We start from the raw sequence: 12,196 nt of genomic DNA, 5'->3' as shown, positions 1-12,196 counted from the left end.
ATATATATATATATATATATATATATATATATATATATATATATATATATATATAGATATATAGATATATAGATATAGATATATATTAATTCCAAAAATTTTACCGATCTCAAACTTAATCAATACAGTATTTCCTCAGTATTTTCACTGCATTTAAACTAAATAGATAAAAATAGAAAGGTACGCACACCTCACCCCACATCGATTTACTACAAATATATACTGCGGTTGTCCAGTCTGTGTGAAATGAGACAGGAAGTACATATGTGAAAGGGTGAAGAGGAAGCTTCCTGTCGCCTCCTTTGATACACACACACCTCATTGACAGAACAGCGCCTGGTGCCGTGTGTGCAGCAAACAATCTGTGCATGTGCATTAGAAGGCGAGTGTGACAAATAAGTCTGCAACAGGAAAGCAATGCAGACCTCACACTCCGCCTACATGCCACACACACACACACACACACACACACACACACACACACACACACACACACACACACACACACACACACACACACACACACACACACACACACACACACACACACACACACACACACACACACACACACACACACACACACACACACACACACACACACACACACACACACACACACACACACACACACACACACACACAGCCTGTCCGTCTAAGGAAATCAACAAGTTGCACAGACTTGCTAAATCAGAAAATGAACTTAAAGTATTCTTAATTATGATGCATAATCTAATTTATAATTAACCTAGTTAACCTGGTTAAACCTTTAAAAGTCACTTTAAGCTGTCACTTTATTACTGTCTTCATGGCAAAGATAAAATTAATCAGTTATTAGAAATTAGTTATTAAAACTTTTATGTTTAGAAATGTGTTGAAAAAATCTTCTCTCCGGTAAACTGGGGGAAAAATAAAAAGGGGGGCTCATAATTCTGACTTCAACTGTATATGCACAAAATAGCTTCCTAATAAAAATATAAGCTTAAAAGATTTGTGAGGGGTGTACTTAAATATGCTGAGCACTGTTTGACTGCAGAGTCTGTTCCCTCAAAAATCCACCAAAACTCATCATCACTTACATATATATCATGAAGTCAGAATTATTAGCCCCTTTTGATCCCCAAATGATGTTTAACAGAGCAATGAAATGTTCACAGTATGTCTGATAGGAGAAAGTCTTATTTGTTTTATTTCAGCTAGAATAAATGCAGTTATTAATTTTTTAAAAACATTTTTGGGACAAAATTATTAGCCCCTTTAAGCAATTTTTTTTTCTATAATCTACAGAACAAACCATCATTATACAATAACTTGACTAATTACCCTAACCTGCCTAGTTCACCTTATTAACCTTATTAAGCATTTAAATGTCACTTTAAGCAGTGTCTTGAAAAATATTAAGTAAAATATTATTTACTGTCATCATGGCAAAGATAAAATAAATCTGTTATTAGAAATGAGTTTTTAAAACTATTAAGCTTAGAAATGTGCTGAAACAATCTTCCCTCTATTAAACAGAAATTGGGGAAAAAATAAACAGGGGCGCTAATAATTCAGGGGGGCTAATAATTCTGACTTCAACTGTATATATATATATATATATATATATATATATATATATATATATATATATATATATATATATATATATATATATATATATATATATATATATGTATCACATATATGTATCACATATATGTATGTATGTATGTATATATATAGGATTTGTGTAAAAATATTTTTATGCCTATTAGTAAAGCTATTATATAAGACATTTTATAGCCTTTTTTAACATGAAAAAATGGATCCAATTGTATTTGCAGTGAAAACCTTAAATAAATTTTTTTTATTTTTTTAAACATGATACATTTTCAACTGCCATGCACACATAATCAATCTGCATGAATCTGCTCACATTTTTACAACAGAAAAAATAATAATAATAAAAAATAAAATAAATCCATTCAGATACAGTTTGCACATATTGGTGCCTAAAAAGATCCTTCCCCAGTGACAGCTTTTGCAGGTTTTTTTCTCAGAATGTATAAGATGGATAATTTAACCACTTCATGATACAAACACGAATATTACACCACTCAACTGAAACGATGTGAGTCTTTGAGGTTTACAATACTGTTGGACTCCAGACGGACCATGTGACGCTCTATTTTGACCAAGCATCATTTACAGCACACACTGGCCTGCTTTGAAAGGACGAGAGCATGGTGTGTGTGTGTGTGTGTGTGTGTGTGTGTGTGTGTGTGTGTGTGTGTGTGTGTGTGTGATTTAGGGCCCTGACACCTCCCCCTGGTCTGATGGTCAATACCCTTTGAGAGCCGCGGAGGGTCTGGACAGGGGGGTAAATGGAGGGGGGTGTTAGACCTGCAGCTGCTGCATGGCCAAGGGGAAGGAGGCAGGCCACTAATAGCCCCACTGGCTTGTTCCCCAGACTGTTCTGAATGGCCTGTGAGCCACAGCTGGACACTAAACCCACACCAGCTTTACGGTCATCCGTGAGCCTGACTGAGCGAAGGGGGAAGGGGGCTATGCTACAAAAGAGCGCCTACAATATTCATGGTAAACCAAGCCTTGCAGTGCCCATAAAATGGCTCAAATACGACACAGCATCATTGGACTGTGTTTCCCAGCATCGTTTTGGCAGCATGCTGGGTTTATGCTTATCTCTTTTATGCTGTGCGGCATATTTCATGTATAATTCATATGTGCAATGTTATTTAATGGTGTGTTTCTTTGATAAAAATATTTTTATACTTTAAGTAAACAGAAATGTATTTTTATCATTTATAGAATGAGAGAGAAATGGATAAAAAAATGAGAAATGGATAAAATATTCATTTTCAAAATTGGCAAGATTGTACTCAATTATGCTTGGTTTAGGATCAGTAAGATAAATTTATGGGGGGTTTTTTGTAAAGAAATGCAACAAAATAATACCTTCATTCTATAATATTATAAATAGAAGTAAAATATTTATTATGTTTCGTTCTAATTATCAGCGAATCCTTAAAATAACTTACAGAAATGTTTGAGCAGCAAATTAGCTTATTACAATGATTTCTAAAGAATTATGTGACACTAAAGACTTTAGTAAAGCTCAGATAAAAACTCAGCTTTGACATCCAAAAAACAAACTGTATTTTAAAATATTATTTAAAAAATAACTTCATTAGGCTATTATCAAATATGATATTTTGCAGAATTGGTGTAAGATTTAAAATCTTACAATTTTAAATCTTTTGCACACACTGAAAAACAATTCGTAACTTAATATATTGTTTTTAAGGTATGTGGTTGTAAACAATTTAAATAGACTGAATTTAAACTTTAAATTTAAAATTTAGTAATGTTCAACTTAATTTGTTTGTTTAAATTGAGCTTATATAAATTGTTTGCATCAACGCAGTGGTACAGTAAGTAGTGCTGTCGCCTCACAGCAAGAAGGTTGCTGGTTCGAGTCTTGGCTCAGTTGGCGTTTCTGTGTGGAGTTTGCATGTTCTCCTTGCGTTCGCGTGGGTTTCCTCCGGGTGCTCTGGTTTTCCCCACAGTCCAAAGACATGCGGTACAGGTGAATTGAGTAGGCTAAATTGTTCGTAGTGTAAGAGTGTGTGGATGTTTCACAGAGATGGGTTGCACCTGGAAGGGCATCCGCTGTGTAAAAACCTGCTGGATAAGTTGGCGGTTTATTCCGCTGTGGCAATCCCGGACTAATAAAGGGACTAAGCCAACAAGAAAATGAATGAATGAATGAATCAATGAATGAATGAATGAATGAATGAATGAATGAATTGTTTGCGACAATCTGCCATGAACCATTTTTTTTTTTAGTGCAGGAAACACAACACGTCAAAAGTTTGGGATCAGTATATGATTTTAAAATGTTGTAATTCTCCAGCTTATCAAGGCAGCATGTATTTAATCAAACATACAGTACAACTTGTGAAATGTTATTGCACTGTTCAAGAGTAGTTTATAATTTAATTTGATAATTTATTCAAATGATTTTAAGATACATTTTCAGCTTCATTACTTCAGTCTTCAGTCACATGATCCTTTAGAAATCACTCTAATATTAATCATTATTATTATTATTATTATTATTATTATTGTTGTTGTTGTTATTATTATTGGTAATAGTGATAAAAGTAATAATGACTGGAATGACAATTTCATTTGAAACAACAAAAAGAAAGCTGTTCTTTGAACATTTTAATAAATATTTAAAAAAAAAATGTATGTTTATGGACAGAATCATTTTCTTTAAAATATAAAAACATAAAAAAAATAACTTTTGACCGGTAGTGTGTTTGTGTATACATATAACCCTTCATTTATATATGAATAATAAATACATGCATATATATATATATATATATATATATATATATATATATATATATATATATATATATATATATATATATATATATATATATATATATAAATAAAGCAAAACAACAATTGTGACTTCCTAAAGGCAAATGTTCTTATAAAGGCCACCATACTTATTCTAGCCACTAGATGTCAGACTTGCTCTTAAAAACGCAGTCACCCCTGGATCCCATTCAGACCATATTCTGTCATTTTCTGACAGCCTGCTGACTTTTACCAGAATGAGATAATTTCCCCATTGGCATGCTTTATACATCCATTACAAATTATAGATTTTTAGCCACTGGTGAAATTGGGATGTCATCTCTATTTCTCCTGAAGATACTTTAATTTACCACTGTCTGCACGTTCTCTAGTAAAATGAATATAAATAAATTGGGTAGAATTATGGAAAGCTGCATTCAGCAGTTCTTTCTGTCAGCTTCTTTTCTGTGTAATCACTTCTGGAGATCTTAATGCGTCGCAATAATAAATGACATTATACAGTCATTGCTAGGCCATTTTCTCAGTATTTTTGTTTTTTGAAACTTCAGACTTTCAAACAGTTTTTAAATAGAGTCAAATGTCTAATCCTGGTAAACAATACATTTGCGGAAAGCTTATCAGGGATTCTGCAGGTTTCACCAAATTAAATTTAAGACTTTAAGAGAATTTAAGGCCATTACGAATGAAATTTTAGAAATGTTATTTTTTTCAAATATCCTAGTTATAAAAGATTTTCACTTTCCCCATCAAAAATGATTAAAATTGTATATATTTATTCAGTTATTCATTCATTTTCTTTTTAGACTAGTCCTTTTATCAATCCAGGGTCGCCACAGCGGAATGAACAGCCAACTTATCCAGCACGTTTTTTACGCAGCAGATGCCCTTCCAGCAGCAACACATCTATGGGAAACATCCACACACATTCATACACACTCATACAATATACAGACAATTTAGCCTACCCAATTCACCTGTACCGCATGTCTTTGGACTGTGGGGGAAACCGAAGGAAACCCACGCGAACGTAGGGTTTCACAAAGAAACGCCAACCGACCCAAGTGAGGCTCAAACCAGCGAACCTTCTTGCTGTAAGGTGACAGCACTACCCACTGCTCAACTGCACTACCAATTTTATATATTTAATAATACAACAACAATAATAATAATAATAATAATAATAATAATAATAATAATAATAATAATAATGATAATTTTTTGTTAATATATTTTTATTTTTATATATATATAAAAATTATTTATCTATTTACAAATTACCCTTACCAAAAATAGAACAAAACATAGCTGTCAATCATTTCAGTCTACAATAACAATAATTAAATAATAAAAATAGGTCAGGTCAGTATACGTTGTGTCTCTAGTAAAATGAATATAAATAAATTGGGTAAAATTAAGGAAAGCTGTTTTCAGCAGTTCTTTCTGACAGCTTCTTTTCTGTTTAATCACTTCTGGAGATTTTAATGTGTCATAATAGAGGCCACCATACAGTCATTTCGGCCATTTTTAGCCAAATTCCAGCGTTCCAGCGTCGGGCTACTCGAAAGTCTCACAATTGCTGAACACAGAGAAGACCAAGTTAAAACCACTAGTCTGTGGCAGACGATCACATACTGCATATAAGTAGGTAATAATATATTGTAATGAAATATTCACTGTAGAGCGCTATGCCATTACACAACTCTGCAGTTCTGTCACTGACAGTTCTAATAAAATCATAAAATAAAATGCAACTTATTATGGCACCAAATATTTTTACCTAAAGCCACGTAACTTAGATTTAGTTTATTTTTACAATATTGTCGGTTAAGAATTTTAAAAATGGCAATCTCTCACTCTTAAAGCCTGACCAATAACAGCTCACGATCCAGTAACAGACTGTTTCCATAACACTGAGATGCTAGAATCAAACACCCATGCAAAGGTCAATGAGCATACAGTATTTCTTTATCCTATCTTTTAATGTATTCAAAAACACGTTCAAAGTTCAATTTAAACTCTTCCTGGTGCTTCTTCCATAATGAGTATTTTTAATTACTCTATTAAAATTCACTTTAATATGTAGGAGAGATATAAAAGTAAAAAACATTATAATGTCAAGACAGTATATCCTCCAGATCACAAGAAAAACACTTTCTATTCTAAAACTTCACAAAATGTATTCTGTGTAAAATGAAAGATTTTATGATTATATAAGATTATAACACATACTACAGCCAGACACATTCTTCATTTAGTCTTTTTTATATCTTGCAGAAGAAGGTCACTAATACAGCAATATGACTGTCAATAAATAATGGCAACAAATTGTGGGAAATATCCATTTTACTATAGTTTTAGTGTCTTTAGAGTCTTTACTTTCTTTTCTTGTAATGTATTACACAAACCACACAGCTTCACTACTTTTAAAATACTCGCCTATAAAGTTAGCAAAAGAGACAGACCTTTACAACTTCATGTCAAGGTCAGTAAATCTCTTAAAATATCAGACCGTTTGACATCATGGCTAGGCAAGGTTAGCTCAGGTCTTAAATTGTCATGTGGTGCAACCCTTAAAATCTTAAAATAACTCATACTAAAGAATTTATTATATAGTGAGCATCATTTCTAATTTTACTTTAAAGCACACACACACACACTTCAGATAATTACATGTTCTGTATAGCATCTCATGAATTCATTCAATTCATTAGACAGTTTTTTGTAGTATATTTCTTAATTAATCTAAACTAGAGTGTACACAGGAATCAGAGAGTGGAATATAGTACCCTTTAGAACCTTTTAAGACTCTTCCTATACATTTTAAGACCTTAAAACCACATTTCAACCGGAAACACTAGCAAGATTTTAACTTACAGTAAATTTACTACAGCTTAAAGTAAGAAGTGAATCCAAAACTAAAACATCAATCATATACTGAATAAAAATCTATTCAATCTAGCTAATTCAGCAGGTTGGCTGCAAGAAATAATGGTGGTTACTGCAGTAAACAAAGCATCATGATGTCAAATCTAGCAGGATTTTATTGATTTCATAAACTACACTGCATCCTGATATTTGCAGATTTAATTTAGGCAAATGTTAACATTCAACCACACATTGCATAAACAAATATTTTGTAATATTGAATACCTTGCAAAAGTATTTAAGACTTTTTAATACCTTTTAAGGGCCTTTAATTTCTCTACATTGATGTATTAACCTTTAATACTTTTTAAGACCCTGCATACACTCTGTAACCATTCTAGCCATCTAGATTTTTGAAAGAAACAAACTTGTTTGCTATATCACATGATGTTGAAGCTTTCCCTGAAAATGGAATAAAAGGATGAATACACTGCCAAATTTACAAGTTACACAGAAGCACCTCTGAGGCAGCATTTAGCCTCAGAGAGTGTTTAATGTTGCTCAGTGGTGGCATTAATGCATTTACACAGCAATTGCTCCTTTACACAGTACTTTGACACTAGAGGCTGAATGAGGTACTGTAGGTCAAACCAGGCATGATTTAATCTGGCACTGCAAATTTACACAGAATTCTGAGCTCTGTAAAGCCACCTCATTTATAATGTTTTGGCATGTGTATTAAACTCTAAAGTAGGCCTGACGTCATTGACCCACAAAGGTCCTTACAGTTATTCATTAACACAGCAGAACAGAGATGATATGAAAATACTATGATACTGTAAAACCCAATAAGTTAAGGTAACTCAAACCATTTGAGGAAGCCGATTACAACAAACCACAGTGTACTGTGAACTTACTCCATTTGAGTAAACAAAGCAATTTTAGCACAGTAAAACCCAATAAAAAAGGGAAACCAACTGAGTACTGTAAAATCCAATAAGTTGAGGCAACTCAAACCACTGAGTTAAAAAACTAATCTGTGAACTTATTCCATTTAAGTTGGCGTAATGACGTATTTAATTAACTTATTACCTTCAACACTAAGTTCAAAACTCTTTTCAAATGAGCAAATAAAGATAAAGATAAAGTTAGCTGTTGGATTTTACCGTGTACTTAAAAATTATGGGTTGTTTAACCCAATTTTCAGTCAAACAAAAACAAACCCAACTGCTTGGTCACATTTTTGCCATATTTGTGACCCTGGACCACAAAAAGTCTTATGTCACACAGGTATATTTTAGCAATAGTCCCAAAAAACATTTTATCTGTCAAAATAATAGATTTTTGTTTAATGCAAAAACATAACGCAAATATTAAGTAAGTAATAAGACCATGTTCTATGGGGATATTTTGTAAATTTCCTACTATAAATATATATACACCAGGTGTCTAATTTATAATATGTATTGCAGAGAACATTATTTTGACAACTTTAAAAGTAATTTTCTCATATATATATATATATATATATATATATATATATATATATATATATATATATATATATATATGTATATATTAACGCTCAGACTTTCAAACAGTTTTCAAATAGTCAAAATGTCCAATCCTGATAAAGTACACGTTAACAGAAAGGTATCAGGGTTTCTGCAGGTTTCACCAAGAGAAATTTAAAACTTTTTAAGACATTTTAAAGACCATTATGAATGAAGTTTTAGGCTCTTACAGGGCTAAATGAATGCTAAATATTGTTTTTAGAATGTCCCTGTCATAAAATATTTTGACTTGACCTATCAAAAAATGATTCAGATTTCATGCATTTATATTATAATACAATAATAATTTGTTTTAACATGTTTTTATTTATTTTTTAATATATCAATTTATAGGGCTGGGCAATTAATCATTCAGAACCTATAATCAATCTAATTTTTCCAGGCCCATTTTTTTTCGATTGCTATCCTAACTGTGTGTGGACTGTGGAGTCACATGACCCTGCTCTGTTAAGGGTGATTAAAACTTATTCTATTATGTTTTATACTTATTATATTATTCTGATATTATACTTCTGCGAAGCACACACGTACGGTGCGGCGCATCTTTCTCATACCCATGCACCTCTCAAAGAAATGTAACAACACGTCACAATGCTGCGTAGTGCAAGCTTTGTGACTGGTCAGTTTGGTAGCAGTGATGAGGTGGGAGTGCGGAGAGCGGTGTTTTAGGCCATGTATTTTAATTTCAGTTGTTCCAGCGCTGATGTTCAATAAATAATCAGAGACAATAGATAAAGTGTGTTTACAACTATTTTAAATTCAAGTAACGCACCCTACATTCAAAAATTTCACTTGCAATAAGTAAGCATATTTACTATTCAAAACTTGTCAGTGAACTATGAGGGCAAAAACACAAAATTAATAAATAAAATAATCGTTCATTAATCGTAATCAAGTAAAAAAAGCTTTATTGATATTGGGATTGTTGGTGATTGGATGGCTGTTAACTGCCAGATTGCATAGCTTTACATGAACAAAGGAAAATTAAGACCTGTTGATAAAAGATTTATGACCTACAACAAAACATTTCAGTAGATTTAAGACTTTTCAAGGCCTAAAATTTAGGCTTTAAGATTTAAGACATTTTAAGATTTTTTAAGACCCCACAGATACCCTGGTTTCTTCATTCAAACTTTAGATAATGCATAAATACAATTGTCCAAAAGTTGACACTTATCACGCTTATCTGGTTTTATAGTCCAGGGTCACATTTGACCCAATATTAGGTTGAACAACCAAGCATTTGTTTTACAACCAAGTGCAACGTCAACATCTCTTTAGCTAAAAACAAATGTATGTGTCTGATTTAAAGGTTCCACTTCATTCTCTGAAGGGCAAAGGTGTTGAGCAGACAAACCACAAGATACTGAGTTAATTTCTGGAAACGAAGCAGCCCAAGCTGTTTTAAGTAGCCCTAAGAGGTATTGAACTAATTCTGTTAGCCAGGTACAAACCCCATGGGCAGAACCCAGATCCGCAAAGCCTGCTTTTGCATCGAGGCTGACAGGTAAGGGAAGTTTTTAACCGAAGTCACTTCTACGCCACACCTGGTACGAATAGAGAGGTGGATTCAGCATTTCCTGAGAACACAGACTACCATTACAGCCATAAATAGTGACTGGCGAAGAAGTGTATGGGCTAAAGGTCTGTGTGAGGCTGCCCTCACTAAACATCGCATTGAAATGTCCACACACACACACAAGCTCTGAGAAACACATGTGTGGTGGGCAGACAAGGAGAGAGGTGACAGAATGCCAATGGCTGCCAACCTGCCCTGCTCAGGGCCAAGAGCACTAAAATGGTTTCCGCCGTGACAGGACTAATCCCATCAGTGCGCACAGAGAGGGTTTCTAAGCCTCCACATTAAGAAACACACCACTGTGGAGCATATGAGATGGTGAAACTAAGTTTTGACTCGTGTACATAAACCAGACGATGCAGCATATTTATTTAAGTTGTTTTGTGCGGATTCATGTTTTCTGCTGATGTTTGAAAGGGCAGAGTAACAAACATTACCACATGTTCTATTATTTCTGTCCTTGATCACATGGGTTGTGACAACTGGGGCGATTCTAGAAGTTTCCAAGTTCTTGTCTTACCTTGCTGAGAATGTAGATGGTGTCTCCTCTTTTAAAAGACAGCTCATCGGGCTGATCTCCAATGCAATCCCATAAGCCCTGGAAGTAGTTTGCATAGTCTGTGCTTTTGTTGACTGCTGCTGCAGAGAAGAGATGATAGAAGATTAGATAACTTGCTACAGCTATATGCGTGCTGGATAAGTTGGCGGTTCATTCCACTGTGGCAACCCCGTATTAATAAAGGGACTAAGCCAAAAAGAAAATGAATGAATGAATGAATGTCTGATAATGTTTTTTCTTCTGGGGAAAGTCTTATTTGTTGCATTTAGTCTAAAATAAAAAAAGTTTTTTAAAAACCATTTTAATGACAAACTTATATTAATTATAATAAGCCCCTTTAAGCTAATTTTTTTGATAGTCTACAGAACAAACCATCATTATATAATAACTTGCCTAATTACCCTAACCTGCCTAGTTAACCTAATTAACCTAGTTAAGCCTTTAAATGTCACTTTAAGCTGTATAGAAATGTCTTGAAAAATATCTAGTAAAATATTATTTACTGTCATCATGACAAGGATAAAATAAATCAGTTATTAGAAATGAGTTATTAAAACTATTATGCTTAGAAATGTCTTGCCTAGTCAAAAATCTTCTCTCCGTTAAACAGAAATTATGGGGGAAAAGGCGGGCTAATAATTCTGACTTCAACTGTATATACACTGTTGAAGTCAGATTTATTAGCCCCCCCCCCCCCCTTTGATTTTTTTTGCTTTTTTTTAAATATTTTTCAAATGATGTTTAATAGAGCAAAGACATTTTCACAGTATGTCTGATAACATTTTTTTTTTCTGGAGAAAGTCTTGTTTTATTTCAAGTAGAATAAAAGCAGTTATTAATTATAAAAAAAAAAAAAAAAAATTTAAGGACAAAATTATTAGCCCCTTTAGCCTTTTTTTTAAGTCTACAAAACAAACTATTATTTTACAATAACTTGCATAATTACCCTAAACTGCCTAGTTAACCTAATTAACCTAGTTAAGCCTTTAAATGTCACTTTAAGCTGTAAAGAAGTGTCTTGAAAAAATCTAGTCAAATATTATTTACTGTCATCATGGCAAAACTAAAATATATCAGTAATCAGAAATGAGTTATTAAAACTACTATGTTTAGAAATGTGTTAAAAAAATATTCTCTCTACTAACCAGAAATTGGGGGAAAAAAATCATTTTTTAATTTCTATGTAAAATAGCTTATACATACATCTATATACATACATAC

The 12,196-nt window shown here is 33.0% G+C and overlaps 1 protein-coding gene across 4 annotated transcripts in view; it reads right to left on the bottom strand.

The window, feature by feature from the left end:
* Positions 1 to 12,196, bottom strand: part of skap2 (src kinase associated phosphoprotein 2) — a 43,313-nt gene that overhangs the window by 7,028 nt on the left and 24,089 nt on the right. For 2 of the 4 annotated variants that reach the window (XM_068213909.2, NM_200628.1), the window contains 1 exon segment: positions 10,937 to 11,055. In XM_068213909.2, coding sequence (XP_068070010.1) covers positions 10,937 to 11,055 — 119 coding nt within the window. 4 annotated transcript variants of the gene reach the window in all.

The sequence above is a fragment of the Danio rerio genome, chromosome 16 (assembly GCF_049306965.1).
Source record: "Danio rerio strain Tuebingen ecotype United States chromosome 16, GRCz12tu, whole genome shotgun sequence".
Classification (NCBI taxonomy): domain Eukaryota; kingdom Metazoa; phylum Chordata; class Actinopteri; order Cypriniformes; family Danionidae; genus Danio; species Danio rerio.
Note: the sequence above shows the minus strand (reverse complement) of the source record. Positions and strands in the feature narration are given on the sequence as shown.